Genomic DNA, 15,547 nt, shown 5'->3' on the forward strand with positions numbered 1-15,547 from the left:
GGGGGGGGGGCGGTGTTAAGCCTGGAACCGCGGGCTCTAGGACCCGGGGGAGCCCTGGGTGGGCGGGGCTGGGGGACGGGCTCTAGGACCCCGGGGAGGGGGGCGGGGCTTGAGGCGGCGCGGGGTCACGTGATTTCGCGGAAGCGGCGGCAGCAGCAGCAAGAGGAGGTAAAGGGAGGGGAGGGAGGGGGCCCCCCAAGTGACCCATAGGGACCCCCAGCACCCCCTAACTGACCCCCAGAGACCCCCAAGTGACCCACACAGACCCCCAGCACCCCCTAACTGACCCCTAGAGACCCCCAAGTGACCCACAGAGACCCCCAGAGACCCCCAAGTGACCCACACAGACCCCCAGCACCCCCTAACTGACCCATAGAGACCCCCAAGTGACCCATAGGGACCCCCAGCACCCCCTAACTGACCCACAGAGACCCCCAAGGGACCCCTAGAGACCCCCAGCACCCCCTAACTGACCCATAGAGACCCATAACTGACTCATAGGGACCCCCAAGTGACCCATAGGGACCCGTAATGACCTATAGTGACCCCCAAGTGACCCACAGAGACCCCCCAAGTGCCTTATAGTGACCCATAAGTGACCCGCAGAGACCCCCAGTGACCCCCAAGTGCCTTATAGTGACCCATAAGTGACCCACAGACCCATAGAGACCCACAGTGACCCCTGAGAGCCTCATAGTGACCCCTAACTGACCCAGAGACCCCCAAGTGCCTTATAGTGACCCATAAGTGACCCGCAAAGACCCCTAGTGACCCCCAAGTGCCTTCTAGTGACCCATAAGTGACCCACAGAGACCCCCAAGTGCCTTCTAGTGACCCATAAGTGACCCACAGAGACCCCTAGTTACCCCCAAGTGCCTTATAGTGACCCCTAACTGACCCACAGAGATCCCTAGTGACCCCCAAGTGCCTCATAGTGACCCCTAACTGACCCGCAGAGACCCCCAGTGACCCCCAAGTGCCTTATAGTGACCCATAAGTGACCCGCAGAAACCCCTAGTGACCCCCAAGTGCCTTATAGTGACCCATAAGTGACCCACAGAGATCCCTAGGGACCCCCAAGTGCCTTATAGTGACCCATAACTGACCCACAGAGACCCCCAGTGACCCCCAAGTGCCTTATAGTGACCCCTAACTGACCCACAGAGACCCCTAGTGACCCCCAAGTGCCTTATAGTGACCCATAAGTGACACAGAGTGACCCCCAGTGACCCCCAAGTGCCTTATAGTGACCCCTAACTGACCCGCAGAGACCCCTAGTGACCCCCAAGTGCCTTATAGTGACCCATAAGTGACCTGCAGAAACCCCTAGTGACCCCCAAGTGCCTTATAGTGACCCCTAACTGACCCACAGAGACCCCTAGTGACCCCCAAGTGCCTTATAGTGACCCACAAGTGCCTTATAGTGACCCATAAATGACACAGAGTGACCCCCCAAGTGACCCACAGACCCATAACGCACCCACAGTGACCCCCGAGTGCCTCATAGTGACCCCTAACTGACCCACAGAGACCTCTAGTGACCCCCAAGTGCCTTATAGTGACCCATAAGTGACACGTAGTGACCCCCAAGTGACCCACAGACCCATAACGCACCCACAGTGACCCCCGAGTGCCTCATAGTGACCCCTAACTGACCCCCAGTGCCCCCCAGAGACTCATAATGACTTGTAGTGACCCCCAGGAGCCCCCCGAGGCGATGGCGGAGGCTCCGGGGGGCCGGCGCCTGCGGGCCTGGCTGGTGGCGCAGCTGGAGAGCGGGCGCTTCCCGGGCCTCGAGTGGGACGACGCGGGGCGGACGGCGCTGAGGATCCCCTGGCAGCACGGGGGGAAGGGGGGCGCCCGCGGCGGGGCCGGCGCCGCGCTCTGCAGGGTGAGGGGGGACACGAACTGGGGTTTGGGGGGGCTTAAGGGTGGCCTTGGGGTGAACTGAGGGGATTTGGGGGGGGCTGATGGGGTTTGGAGGGGCCTGAGGGGGCTTTAAGTGGGGTTTGGGGGGACTGAGGGAGGGTTAGGGGGGGCTGAGAGTGAATTGAGGGGGTTTAGAGGGGATTTGGGGGGGTCTGATGGGGTTTTGAGGGGCCTGAGGGGGCTTTAAGTGGGGTTAGGGGGGCCTGAGAGTGAGCTGAGGGGGGTTAGAGGGGGTTTGGGGGGGTCTGATGGGGTTTGGAGGGGCCTGAGGGGGCTTTAAGTGGGGTTTGGGGGGATTGAGGGAGGGTTAGGGGGGCCTGAGAGTGAACTGAGGGGGGTTAGAGGAGATTTGGGGGGGTCTGATGGGGTTTGGAGGGGCTTGAGGGGGCTTTAAGTGGGGTTTGGGGGGACTGAGGGAGGGTTAGGGGGGCTGAGAATGAACTGAGGGGGTTTAGAGGGGATTTGAGGGGTCTGGGGGGCAATAAAGGGGGGTTAGAGGGGGCTTGGGGGGCTCTAAGTAGGGTTTGGAGGGGGTCGAGGGTGAACTGAGGGGGTTTTGAGGGGACTGGGGGGCTTCAAGTCGGGATTGAGGGGGGTTTGGGGGTGAACTGAGGGGGTTTGGAGGGGACTGGGGGGCTTTAAGTGGGGTTTGGAGGGGCTGAGGGTGAACTTAGGGGGTTTAGAGCGAGTTTGGGGGGTCTGGGGAGAGTAGAGGAGGTTTTGGGGGGGCTAGTGAGGGGTTTGGGGGGGCTGGGGGCGAACTGAAGGGGTTTAGAGGGGATTTGGTGGGGGTTTGAGGTTGTTTATGGGGCTGGGGAGGGAGACGAGGCGGTTTAGAGGGGACTGGGGTCACTCGAACGGGGGTCTGGGGGTGAACTGGGAGGGTTTAAAGGTGATTTGGGGGGGGTCTGAGGGGATCTGGGGGGGCTGAGGGTGAAGTGAGGGGGTTTGAGGGGGTCTGAGCCTGTGGGCGAGGCCTATAAGGCCCTGGGGGTGGGATTTAGGGGCCCCGAGGAGCCTCTGAGTGGGATTTAGGGGCCCCGAGGAGCCTCTGAGTGGGATTTAGGGGCCCCGAGGAGCCTCTGAGTGGGATTTAGGGGCCCCGAGGAGCCTGTGAGTGGGATTTAGGGGCCCCGAGGAGCCTCTGAGTGGGATTTAGGGACCCCGAGGAGCCTCTGAGTGGGATTTAGGGGCCCCGAGGAGCCCATGAGAGGGATTTAGGAGCCCCGAGGAGCCTCTGAGTGGGATTTCGGAGCCCCGAGGAGCCTGTGAGGGGAATTTAGGGGCCCCGAGGAGCCTCTGAGTGGGATTTCGGGGCCCCGAGGAGCCTCTGAATGGGATTTCGGAGCCCCGAGGAGCCTCTGAGTGGGATTTAGGGGCCCCGAGGAGCCTCTGAGTGGGACATAGGGGCCCCGAGGAGCCCGTGAGGGGGATTTAGGGGCCCCGAGGAGCCTCTGAGTGGGATTTAGGGGCCCCGAGGAGCCTCTGAGTGGGATTTAGGGGCCCCGAGGAGCCTCTGAGTGGGATTTAGGGGCCCCGAGGAGCCTCTGAGTGGGATTTAGGGGCCCCGAGGAGCCCGTGAGGGGGATTTAGGGGCCCCGAGGAGCCTGTGAGGGGGATTTAGGGGCCCCGAGGAGCCTCTGAGTGGGATTTCGGAGCCCCGAGGAGCCCGTGAGGGGGATTTCGGGGCCCCGAGGAGCCTCTGAGTGGGATTTCAGGGCCCCCCGGTCCGCTCCCCGTCAGGCGTGGGCCGAGTACAAGGGCCGCGTGGCGCCGGGCGCGGGGCACTGGGACGCCGCGGGCTGCAAGACGCGTCTGCGCTGCGCGCTGCACAAGAGCCCCGAGTTCCAGGAGGAGCCGTCGCGCTCGCGGCTGCGGGGCAGCCGGCCCTACAAGGTCTACAGGCTCCTGCTGCCCCCGCCGCCCCGCGGGGAGAGACGCGGGGCCCACCGGGACGGGGCCCCCCAGGCTCCGGAGAGCAGCGGGGACAAGGCCGCGGAGGCAGCGGAGAGCGGCACGGAGAGAGGTGAGGGGTGGGGGGAGCTTATAGAGACCTATAGGGGTATGGAGGCCACAGGGAGCTAGAAGGACCCGTAGGGACCCAGAGAGCCCATAAGGATTTATAGGGACCATAGAGCTCATACGGAACCAGAGAGGCCAAAGGGACTCATAGAGCCTATAGAGACCCATTGAAATCTATAGGGATGTATAGGAACCATAGAGACCTATAGAGACCCGTAAGGATCCATACGGACCCAGAGAGCCTATAGGAGCCATAGTGATCCATATGGACCTATAGGGATCATAGAGACCCAGAGGGACCCATAGAGCCTATAGGGACCCATAGGGATCCATACAGACCTATAGGGACCATAGAGCCCATAGGGACCCATAGAGCCCATAGGGACCCATAGTGATCCATACAGACCTATAGGGACCATAGAGACCCGTAGAGACCTATAGGGACCATAGAGACCCATAGAGCCCATAGGGACCTATAGCGATCCATAGGGACCCATAGAGACCCATAGAGCCCATAGGGACCCATAGCGATCCATACAGACCTATAGGGACCATAGAGCCCCAGAGAGATCTATAGGGACCCACAGAGATCTATAGGGACTTACAGGGCCCATAGAGCCCACCGGGCCCTATAGCGCCTCTCTCTGACCCCCCTCCCCCCGCAGCAGCCCCTCCCCCGTCGCCACTGAGCCTCAGCCTGGAGAGCAGCGAGCCCCTCCCCCCCAACGAGGGTAAGCCCCGTCCCCTCCCTGCACCTGGGGGGGGGCCCCTATCGCGACATAGAAGGCTCTATCGCGACATGGGGGTGACCTCCCACACACGACGAGGTTATATCGCGACTTAGGCGCGGCCTCCTGTGCCCTATGAGGCCCTATAGCGCGATATGAGCGGTATATCGTGACATGGGCGCGGCCTATCGCGCGATATGAGTCTATATCGCAACATGGGAGCTGAATATCGCGCGATAGGGGGTTATATCGCGACATTTCCCCACCCCTCCCAGGTCCGCTGCGGCTGCTGGTGTCGCTGTGGCGCGGCGGCGGCCTGTCCTGGCAGGGGTGGCTCCCGCGGGGCGAGTACCTGCTGAGCCTGCCCCTCCCGGCCGAGGCCTCGCGGCTTCCATCGCCGCTGCCGCGCCTGGTGCTGCGGGGGGCACAGCTCGGAGGGGCAGGGGCAGAGGGAGGCCTCCTCCTGTCCAGCGGGCCCCGCGGCATCTTCGTGCGAGCCCGCAGGGGGGCGCGGGGCCCGCGCTGGAGGGCGCCGCACGGGCCGCGGGGCGAGGGGAGGCTCGAACCTGCGGAGCTGCTGCTGCTCTTCGACAGCCGCCGCTTCCAGGAAGGTCAGCGCCATCGCTGCCCCATAGATCCCCTGGGAGTGACCCATAGATCCCCTGGGACTGACCCATAGATCCTCTGGGACTGACCCATAGATCCATCTCCCATCCCTGCCCCATAGATCCTCCCATCCCTGCCCCATAGATCCCCCCAGCCCCACTCTATGTCTCCCCATCCCTTCCCCATAGATCCTTCATCCCTGCCCCATAGATAACCCCATCCCCATTCTACATCTCCCCATCCCCGCCCCATAGATCCTTCATCCCTGCCCCATAGATCCCCCCGTCCCTGCCCCATAGATCCCCCCGTCCCTGCCCCATAGATCCTCCCCGTCCCTGCCCCATAGATCCTCCCCATCCCTGCCCCATAGATCCCCTGCCCCACATCTCCGTCTCTGCCCCACAGAGCTGAGGCAGCACCGGGCCGGGCTCGGCCCCCTCCCCGAGCACCGCGTGACACTCGTTCTGGGGCAGGAGCCGGCGCCCCCCGGCCAGACCCACGGCAGAGACCTCGTCCTGCAGGTGGGGCGGGAGTGGGGGGCGGGAGGCTGCTGGGGGGCAGAGGATGTGGGGCAGGGAGGTTGATACGAGGCAGAAACGTGGAGATGGGGGGCAGGAGCGGGTCTGGGGGGGCATTTATAAGTCAACACACCAGTCAGCCCCTCATCTCCCTCTTTCCCCCCCACTCCCAGCTCGAACAAGCCTTCGCGAAGCAGCTCCTGGACGCCGCCTCGGCCCCGCCGAGCCCCACAGCCGCCCCCCCTCTCCCCACGGCCTCCGCCGGCTGCCCCGCAGCCTCCCCAAAGGGCCTTTCACCTCAATAAACGCCGTATTTAAAATGGCGCCGACGCCATTTTCTCTCCTCCTCCTCCTTCTTCTTCCCCCTCTCTCCCTTCCCGCCAAAAAAAAAGGGCGGGAAACCCTCCCGCCCTTTTCCTCTGGCCGCGCGGGCACCACGTGACTCCGGACTAGCCTCGCATTCCCGCCTTTTCCCTCTGTCACGTGGTATGTGTGTGGGGGGGTGTCGCTCGCCCCCTGGAGACCGCGCGCTGATTGGCTGCGGGGGGCGGGGCCGCGCGCTGATTGGCTGAGGGGCGGGGCCGCGCGGGTATAAAAGGCGGCGCGGGAGTGGCCCCTCGGGGCACTCGCTGAGCCGGTGGCTACGGGAGAGGATCCGTCTGAGGGCTTCGCGCTAATTAACCGCTAATTAGGAGCCTATTGAGAGCTTAGGAAGCGAATTGCGGGTTAGTAAGGGCTAATTAAGTCCTCTCTAGGGGCTAATTGAGCTAATTATGCCCTATATAAGGGCTAGCTAAGCCTATTAAGCTCTTTGTAGAGGCTAATTAAGCTGATTAAGCGCTGTATAAGGGCTAAACAAAGGAATTAAGTGATAATTAAGGGCCAAGCAAGCCCATTAAGTGCTAATTAAGGACTAAGCAAGCTAATTAAGGGCTAAGCAAGCCAGTTAAGTGCTATATAAGGGCTAATTCAGCCAATTAAGCCCTATGTAAGGGCTAATTAAACCAATTAAGCGCTATATAAGCCTTATATGAGGCAGTTAAGTGCTGATCAAGGTCTAATTAAGCGAATTAGGTGCTAATAAGGGGTAATTGAGACAACAAAGTGCCCCGTATGGGCCTATTAAGGGCTAATTAAGCCCTGTTGAAGCTGATTAGAGCGAATTAGCGCTGCTCATGGCTAATTAGGTGCTATATAAGGAGTAATTGAGCTAATTAAGTGCCATACATGGCTGCTTAAGGGCTAATTAACCATATTGAAGCTGATTAGAGCTAATTTAAGTCCTATTGAGCTCTTTAACCTATTGAAGCCACCTAATAGCGCATTAAGCCCTATTGACGCCGATTAAGGGCTCCTTTGAGGGAATTAGCAGCTAATGAATCCCTATTGAAGCTCGTAAGCCCTCCAGAAGCCACCTCAGGACTAATTAATCCCTCCAGAAGCCAATTAAGGGCTCATCAAGCCCCTCAGGACCACCATGTTCTACCACCCCGAGGTGCTGAGGCGCCACACGGGCTTCTTCGGGACCATCTGGTAGGATCTGCTCGGGGGGGGGTGGGTAGGGATGGGGGGGGGGGGGTTGGGGGCTTGTTTTTTGGGGTGAAAAGCAGCGATTTGGGGGCTGTTCTCTCCCTCCCCCCCTTATAGGCTGGCGGCTACCTGCAGCTCGCGGCTGCTGCGCCGGGAGTACATGGGGGTGGACGTGCCCCGCGTATGGTACCTGTAGCCACGCCCCTTTCATTCATAAAAATACGTTGGCCACGCCCCCTTGATCCCTGGCCACGCCCCCTCCATTGAAAGACATTGGGGTCTCTTGGCCACGCCCCCTCCCTTAACATCCATTGGCTCCCGCTTGGCCACGCCCCCTCCATTTAAAGCAATTGGGTCCCTTGGCCACGCCCCCTTTGCTCTTAGCCACGCCCCCTCCATTCAAACCAATGGCATCCCCTTGGCCACGCCCCCTCCATTAAAATAAATCGGGTCCCCGGCCACGCCCCCTTTCCCTTGGCCACGCCCCCTCCATTCAATCAATGTATCCGTGGCCCCGCCCCCTTCCCCGCGCTGACCACGCCCCCTTTAACCCCTTCAGCGCCTCGGTGCTGTCGTTCGTGCTGGGCCGGGGCCTGCTGGGGGCGCTCCCCTCGCCCCCCCCGCCCGGGGCGCCCCCCCCGCGCTGCTCCCTCTACCTGGCGGCTCTGCTGCAGCTGGGGCTGGCCAGAGTCTACGGGAGGCAGTGCGGCCAGCTGCTGGGTACGGACCCATAGCCACCCACGGCGACCCATAGCGGGGGGCTGGGACCCATAGGGACCCATAGCGGGGGGCTGGGACCCATAGGGACCCATAGCGGGGGGGCTTGGACCCATAGAAAACCATAGGGACCCATAGCGGGGGGGGTTAGACCCATAGGGACCCATAGCGGGGGGCCTGGGACCCATAGGGACCCATAGCGGGGGGGCTTGGACCCATAGAAAACCATAGGGACCCATAGCGGAGGGGCTGAGACCCATAGAAAACCATAGGGACCCATAGCGGGGGGGCTGGGACCCACAGGGACCCATAGCGGGGGGGCTGGGACCCACAGGGACCCATAGCGGGGGGGCTTGGACCCATAGAAAACCATAGGGACCCATAGCGGAGGGGCTGAGACCCATAGAAAACCATAGGGACCCATAGCAGGGGGGCTGGGATCCATAGGGACCCATAGAGACTCATAGGGACCCATAGCAAGGGGGGTTAGACCCATAGGGACCCATAGCAGAGGGGCTGGGACCCATAGGGACCCATAGCGGGGGGGCTGGGCCCCATAGCGACCCATAGGGACCCATAGTGGGGGGGCTGGGACCCACAGGGACCCATAGCGGGGGGGCTGGGACCCATAGTGGGGGGCTGGGACCCATAGGGACCCATAGAGACCCATAGGGACCCATAGCGGGGGGGCTGGGACCCATAGCGACCCATAGGGACCCATAGCGGGGGGGCTGGGACCCATAGCAGGGGGGTTAGACCCATAGCAACCCATAGGGACCCATAGTGGTGGGACTGGGACCCACAGGGACCCATAGAGACCCGTAGGGACCCATAGCAGAGGGGCTGGGACCCATAGGGACCCATAGCGGTGGGGCTGGGACCCATAGTGACCCATAGGGACCCATAGCGGGGGGGCTGGGACCCATAGGGACCCATAGAGACCCATAGCGGGGGGGCTGGGACCCATAGAGACCCATAGGGACCCATAGCGGGGGGGCTGGGACCCATAGAGACCCCTATGACCCCATAGCGGGCTCCCCCCCTGCCCCACAGCGGGTCCCCCTGCCCCACAGCGGGTCCCCCTGCCCCACAGAGGAGGCGTCTCTGATCCTGGAGCGGCTGCACCGGGCCCGGCCGCCCCCCAACATCGACATCAGCCCCCCGCGGCGGTCAGTGCTGCCCCACGGCGACCCCCAACCCCCCCCCCCCGGCCCTATAGCCGCCCCCCAACCCCCCCCCCTCCCCGACAGCCCCCCCCCAGCCCCATAGCCGCCCCACAAGTGGCCGCCGTGGGTCAGGCCGCAGCTGGTGGGGGACGCGCGGGCCCTGATGGCGACGCTGGAGTCGGCCCCGGACCCCTTCTTCGGACTCATGGAGGGGGCACTGCCCAGCCCCACGGCGCTGCCCCACGTGAGACCCTATAGGGACCCATAGGGACCCCACAGAGACCCCATAGAGCCCTATAGAGACCCATAGCGCCCCATAGAGACCCCATAGAGCCCTATAGAGACCCATAGCGCCCCATAGAAACCATCGAGAGCTCACTAGGGGTCCCATAGAAGCCCCATAGGGACCCATGGAGACCCATAGTGCCCCATAGCTGCCCTATAGGGACCTATACCTGCCCCATAGAGCTCTATAGGGACCCCATAGGGATCCATAGAGACCCCTTAGAGCTCTATAGGGACCCATAGAGACACATAGAGGCCGACAGCCACCCCATAGCTGCCCTATAGGGAACCATAGAGCCCTATAGAGACACATAGCTGCCCCATAGGGACCCATAGAGCCCTATAGAGATCCACAGCGCCCCATAGGGACCCATAGAGACCCATAGTGCCCCATAGAGCTCTATAGGGACCCCATAGAGATCCATAGAGACCCCATAGAGCCCAATAGAGACCCCCAGTGACCCATAGAAGCCCCATAGGGACCCATAGAGGCCTACAGCCACCCTGTAGCTGCCCCATAGGGACCCATAGAGCCCTATAGAGACCCATAGCTGCCCCATAGAGACCCATAGAGCCCTATAGAGACCCATAGCACCCCATAGCTGCCCCATAGAGCCCTACAGAGCCCTACAGAGACCCATAGCACCCCATAGCTGCCCCATAGAGACCCATAGAGCCCTATAGAGACCCATAGCTGACCCATAGAGCCCTATAGAGACCCATAGCTGCCCCATAGGGACCCATAGAGCCCTATAGAGACCCCGCAGCACCCCACGTTCCCCCTCCCGCAGGTGCAGCGGCTGCTGGAGGAGCTGCCGCCCCCCCCCGGTGAGCGCTGCCCCACACGTGTGGGGCACGGACCCACAAGTGCTGCCCCCCCACCCCCCTGACCCCCCTATGTGCCCCCCCCGCCCCCCAAGTGTGACCCCCAAGTGCCCGCAGGGCCCCCCATCACGGTCTCCCCCGAGCTGATCACCCTGCGCGAGCCCGAGGCCCCGCGACCCGCGGAGATCGAGGTGTGGGGCTGCCCCATAGCGAGGGCGGGGGTGGTTGTGGGGCTGCCCCATAGATTTTGGGGGGGTGTGTTGGGGGGGGGAGGTTGTGGGGCTGGAGGTTTCTGCCCCATGGATTGAGGAGGGGGGGGGTTGTGGGGGGGCGGGGGAGGCACTTGTGGGGCTGCCCCACAGCGCTATGGGGCGCAGGAGGGGCTGCCCGAGGTGACGGCGCGGGAGCTGGAGCTGCTGTCGGAGGCCGAGGTCGAGCTGCTCCCCCCAGGTGTGGGTCAGAGGGGGCACTTGTGGGGCTGGGGGGCACTTGTGGGGCAGGGGGTCTCACTTGTGGGGCAGGGGGGGCCCTTAGAGGTCGCACTTGTGGGTCAGAGGAGGCACTTGTGGGGCTGGGGGCGGCATTGGGAGGCCCTTACGGGTCGGAGGGGGCACTTGTGGGGCAGGAGGGCACTTGGGGGTCGCGGTTGTGGGGCTGGAGGTGGCACTGGGGGGTCACTTGTGGGTCCCTGCCCCACAGCGCCGGAGATCGCGGAGCTGCCGGCGCCGCCCCCCGTGCCCCTCGGTGAGCACTTATGGGGCTGGGGGGGGGTCACTTATGGGGCTGGGGGGGGTCACTTATGGGGCTGGGGGGGGTCACTTGGGGCCTCGAGGCTCACTTGTGGGGCTGCCCCACATCTCTGCCCCACAGTGCCGAGGGTCCCTGAGGAGCCCAGCCTCCCCTTGGCCCCCGAGGTATGTGTGGGGCGGCTATGGGGCAGCTCTAGGGCTCTATGGGTCCCTATAGGGCTCTATGGGGCTCTATGGGGCTCTGTCCCGCCCCCCAGGTCCCCCCTTTTCGCCGTCCCCTCCGGGATCGTCGCCCCCAACTCGAGGAACGAGGGTTCCGGGAGAGGCTGGAGGAGCCGCGGGGGCAGTGCCGGGCCCTGGTGAGGAAGGGGTTAATGAGAAGAGAGGAGAAGGGGGGGGGGAACCAAAGTGAAGGGTTGGTGTGAGCGGGGGGGAAGGGATTGCAGGGGGCACCTCGGAAACGGGGGGCGGGGGGGGAACAAAGTGAGGCGGAACTGAAGTGAAAGGCCCGGGGGGAAGGGATTAGAGGGGGGACCGAGGCAGCTGGGGGAAGGGAAAGGAGGGAGCGCAGGGCGTGTCTCAAACCCCCCCCCACCCAACAGGAAGTGCTGCCGCCACCACGTGACCAGAGGCGCAGAGCACGTGACCTGCTGAGCGCGCCCCTGTGGGGTGAGACCCATAGAGACCTATAGGGACCCATAGACACCTATAGGGACCCATAGAGACCTGTAGAGACCCCCATAGAGCCCTATACTGACCTACAGAGACCCATAGCAACCCCTAGAGACCTATAGAGACCCCTATAGGCCCCCGTGGAGACCTACAGGGACCCATGGAGACCTCATAGGGACCTATAGAGACTCAGAGCTGCCCCATAGAAACCTATAGGGACCCATAGAGACCTATACTGACGTGTAGAGACCCACAGCAACCCCTAGAGACCTATAGAGACCCCTATAGGCCCCCGTGGAGACCTATAGGGACCCATGGAGACCTCATAGGGACCTATAGAGACTCAGAGCTGCCCCATAGAAACCTATAGGGACCCATACAGACCTATACTGACGTATAGAGACCCATAGCAACCCCTAGAGACCTATAGAGACCCCTATAGGCCCCCATGGAGACCTATAGGGGCCCATGGAGACCTCATAGAGACCTATAGACACTCAGAGCTGCCCCATAGAGACCTATAGAGATTGTATAGAGACCTATAGGGCCCCATAGAGACCCATTAGAGCCCCATAGTGACCTATAGAGATTGTATAGAGACCTATAGGGCCCCATAGTGACCTATAGAGCCCCATAGGTACCCCATAGAGAGACCCATAGGGACATATAGGGTCTCATAGCACCCAATAGAGACCTATAGAGACCCCATAGAGATATATAGGGACCCATAGAGACCTATAGGGAACCACAGAGCCCCATAAGGACTCATGGAGACCCCATAGGTGCCCCACAGAAAGCCATAGAGACCCCACAGAGCCCCATAGCGACCCATAGAGACCCCATAGTGACCTATAGAGATCGCACGGAGACCTATAGGGACCCACAGGTGCCCCATAGAGACCTATAGGGACCCCATAGCTGCCCCACAGCTCCCCCTCCCCCCCCCCAGGCTGGCTGCCCCCCGAGCTGTGGGTCCTGTGGAGCCGCTGCGCCCGCCCCACGGCGCCTCCTCCTCCTCCCCCGCGCCCCCCGGCGCCCCCGGAGCTGCCGAGCGACGTGGAGGTGAGGCCTCTGCCCCATAGCGGGGGGTGGGGGGGCTCCCCGAGCCCTGCCCCACGGCGCTATGGGTCCCGCTCTGCCCCACAGGCGCTGCGGGAGCTGCTGGAGCCGAGCGTGCCCACCCTGCCCTCCTCCGGTGAGCGACCCACGGCGCTGGGGGGTCTCTGTGGGGTCTCTGTGGGGTCTCTGTGGGGTCTCTGTGGGGTCTCTGTGGGTCTCTATGGGGTCTCTATGGGTCTCTGTGGGGTCGCTATGGGTCGCTGTGGGTCGCAGAGGTGACGCTGGAGGTGACGGAGGAGGAGCTGCCGAGGCCCTGGGTGCCCATCCCGGAGGAGAGGTGAGGCGCTGTGGGGCACGGGGGGTCACTATGGGGTCCCTATAGGTCACTTAGGGGTCCCTATGGGTCCCTATGGGTCACTTAGGGGTCCCTATGGGGCACAGGGGGTCACTTGGGGGTCGCTATGGGTCACTTGGGGGTCCCTATGGGGCACAGGGGGTCACTTAGGGGTCCCTATGGGTCACTTGGTGGTCCCTATGGGTCACGGGGGTCACTCGGGGGTCCCTATGGGTCACTTGGGGGTCCCTATGGGGCAGAAATGGGGAGGGGGGGAACCAAAGTGCTGTGGAACCAAAGTGTAGGGGAGGTGGGGGAAGTGTTTAGCGGGGTCACATGGGGGGGGTGTGTGTGCGTAGCCTCATCTCCCTTCCCCCCAGGCCCCCGCCCCCGCTGGACCTGGAGGAACTGAGGAGGTGCGACCCGTACAGACCAGTATAAACCAGTACAGACCAGCGACCCTGCTCCCAGTGCTCCCAGTGCTTCATTCCCCCTCCCAGTCCCTGCTTCCCCACAGTGTCCCCTCTTTTCCCTTCCCCACCCCCTCCCGGTGTCTCCTCCAAACCCATCCCTCGACCCCTTCCCTTTGGTTCCGCCCCACTTTGGTCCCCCCCCCCCCCCCCCGCCACGGCGGCCCCCTAAGTGTGGGGCGGCCCCCTAAGTGTGGGGCGGCCCCCTAAGTGTGGGGCGGCCCCCTAGGCGGGTGGTGCTGGGCGTGCGGCAGCCGGAGGGGACGGAGCTGGGGCGGCTGCTGCCCCACGGCACCTCGCGGCGCCTGGCCGGACGCCTCTTCGCCCTCTGCCTCGGTGAGTTGGGGGGCGGGACCCACACTTGGGGGGCTGGAAACGCACTTTGGGGGGGGGGCTGGACCCACAACTGAGCCCTCAGTTACTCCCCTGCCCCCTAAGGCCCGTAGAATCCCCCTCCCAGCCCCATAGAATCACTCTCCAGCCCCATAGAATCATCCTCCAGCCCCATGGATCCCCCTCCCAGCCCCATAGAATCCCCCTCCAGCCCCATAGAATCACCCCCCCCTCCTCCCCACCCAGAGCTCTGTGGGGCGGGGCTGCTCTCTCTGACCCAGCCCCGCCCCTTCGGGCCCATCGCGCTGCTCCCGGGGCCGCGGGGCCCGCCCCCGCTCTGAGCCGCTTCCGGAAAACTCCCCCTTCCGCTTCCGGAACCGCCCGCTTCCGGTCAACGCCCTTCGACTTCCGGTTGAGGAATTTTTATTGCCCCGCCCTCCCCCGCCGCCGTGACGTCACACCGGAAGTCGGGGTCAACTTCCGGCAGAGCCCTGAGGGGGGGAAAATGGCGTCAGGGGAGGGGTCGCCCCACACTTGGGGGGCGGGGAGGGACCTGTGGGGATTCTATGGGGCAGGGGGGGATCTATGGGGCTGGGACGGGGCTATGGGGCTCGGATCTATGGGGCAGGGAGGGATCTATGGGGTTTGGATCTATGTGGCGGGGAGCGATCTATGGGGCTCGAATCTATGGGGCGGGGGGCATCTACGGGGCTCAGATCAATCTATGGGGCAGAGGGAGGGATCTATGGGGCAGAGAGGGATCTATGGGGCAGAGGGAAGGGTCTATGGGGCAGAGGGTGGATCTATGGGGCAGAGGGAGGGATCTATGGGGCAGAAATGGGGATCTATGGGGCAGAGGGAGGGATCTATGGGGCAGAGATGGGGATCTGTGGGGCAGCCGTGGGTCTCACCAGGGCCCGGCGCAGGCGGGCGGCGTCGCTGTGGGGCAGGCGGCCCAGTCCCTCCTCGAAGGCCGCGGGGCGGCTGCCCCACACCTCGCGCAGCAGCCCCTGCAGCGCCTGCGCCAGCCCTGCGACCCACGGCCGCCCCATAAGTAACTCCCCAGACCCACAAGTGACCCCCCCCAGCCCCATAAGTGCCCCCCCTGCCCCATAAGTGACCTCCCCATCCCCATAAGTGCCCCCCGTGCCCCATAAGTGACTCCTCCTGCCCCATAAGTGCCCCCCCCCCGCCCCCCAAGTGCCCCTCACCTGGGCCCAGGCGGCCGCTCCCCACGGCGTCGGCGCAGGCCCGGGGCAGCTCGGCCGCGTGGGGCCACAGCTGGGGGGCAGGGGGGGGGGTCAGCGACCCACAAGTGCCCCTCCCTGCCCCATAGCGCCCCCCAAGTGCCCCATAGTGACCCATAAGTGCCCCTCCCTGCCCCATAGCGCCCCCTAAGTGCCCCATAGTGACCCATAAGTGCCCCTCCCTGCCCCATAGCGCCCCCTAAGTGCCCCATAGTGACCCACAAGTGCCCCTCCCTGCCCCATAGCGCCCCCCAAGTGCCCCATAGACACCCATAAGTGCCCCCCCCGCCCCATAGCGCCCCATAACTGCCCCATAAGTGCCCCTCCCTGCCCCATAGCAACCCCCAGTGCCCCATA

The 15,547-nt window shown here is 63.5% G+C and overlaps 3 protein-coding genes across 8 annotated transcripts in view; 2 read left to right on the plus strand and 1 right to left on the minus strand.

Annotated features, from left to right (window-relative positions):
* The window catches only part of IPO4 (importin 4), a 75,957-nt gene that overhangs the window by 41,851 nt on the left and 18,559 nt on the right, over positions 1–15,547 (minus strand). For 3 of the 5 annotated variants that reach the window (XM_069879186.1, XM_069879187.1, XM_069879183.1), the window contains 3 exons: positions 15,155–15,224; positions 14,855–14,973; positions 14,344–14,434 (listed from right to left, as the gene is read on the minus strand). In XM_069879186.1, the coding sequence (XP_069735287.1) occupies positions 14,417–14,434; positions 14,855–14,973; positions 15,155–15,224 (207 nt within the window). In that variant the 3' untranslated portion in view covers positions 14,344–14,416. Of the gene's footprint in view, positions 1–14,328; positions 14,435–14,854; positions 14,974–15,154; positions 15,225–15,547 lie in introns of those variants that run through there. The other 2 variants (XR_011339283.1, XM_069879184.1) reach the window with 2 other exon arrangements.
* IRF9 (interferon regulatory factor 9) lies at positions 135–6,164 on the plus strand. Of its 2 annotated transcripts, none has more exons than XM_069879077.1 (7): positions 135–168; positions 1,693–1,891; positions 3,673–3,955; positions 4,620–4,682; positions 4,955–5,290; positions 5,691–5,806; positions 5,977–6,164. In XM_069879077.1, exons 2-7 carry the CDS (start codon positions 1,718–1,720, stop codon positions 6,106–6,108), a joined length of 1,104 nt encoding a protein of 367 aa, XP_069735178.1. In that variant the 5' UTR covers positions 135–168; positions 1,693–1,717; the 3' UTR covers positions 6,109–6,164. The 2 variants fall into 2 exon arrangements, with proteins under 2 accessions (XP_069735178.1, XP_069735177.1); XM_069879076.1 differs by having other exon boundaries at positions 4,617–4,682; positions 5,977–6,163.
* Positions 7,281–12,829, plus strand: REC8 (REC8 meiotic recombination protein). Its single transcript, XM_069879125.1, has 13 exons — positions 7,281–7,336; positions 7,451–7,519; positions 7,893–8,053; positions 9,144–9,219; positions 9,349–9,460; positions 10,293–10,349; positions 10,422–10,517; positions 10,689–10,776; positions 11,026–11,070; positions 11,197–11,240; positions 11,333–11,434; positions 11,678–11,739; positions 12,697–12,829. Exons 1-13 carry the CDS (start codon positions 7,281–7,283, stop codon positions 12,827–12,829), a joined length of 1,101 nt encoding a protein of 366 aa, XP_069735226.1.

Source organism: Phaenicophaeus curvirostris, chromosome 33, assembly GCF_032191515.1.
Source record: "Phaenicophaeus curvirostris isolate KB17595 chromosome 33, BPBGC_Pcur_1.0, whole genome shotgun sequence".
Classification (NCBI taxonomy): domain Eukaryota; kingdom Metazoa; phylum Chordata; class Aves; order Cuculiformes; family Cuculidae; genus Phaenicophaeus; species Phaenicophaeus curvirostris.

Coding starts and splice junctions, on each gene's coding strand:
- IRF9 (XM_069879076.1), top strand. CDS start 1,718: ATGGCGGAGGCTCCGGGGGGCCGGCGCCTGCGGGCCTGGCTGGTGGCG. Junction 1,892..3,672: donor CCGGCGCCGCGCTCTGCAGG/GTGAGGGGGGAC, acceptor GCTCCCCGTCAG/GCGTGGGCCGAGTACAAGGG. Junction 4,683..4,954: donor GCCCCTCCCCCCCAACGAGG/GTAAGCCCCGTC, acceptor CACCCCTCCCAG/GTCCGCTGCGGCTGCTGGTG.
- REC8 (XM_069879125.1), top strand. CDS start 7,281: ATGTTCTACCACCCCGAGGTGCTGAGGCGCCACACGGGCTTCTTCGGG. Junction 10,518..10,688: donor CGCGACCCGCGGAGATCGAG/GTGTGGGGCTGC, acceptor GCTGCCCCACAG/CGCTATGGGGCGCAGGAGGG. Junction 11,740..12,696: donor GACCTGCTGAGCGCGCCCCT/GTGGGGTGAGAC, acceptor CCCCCCCCCCAG/GCTGGCTGCCCCCCGAGCTG.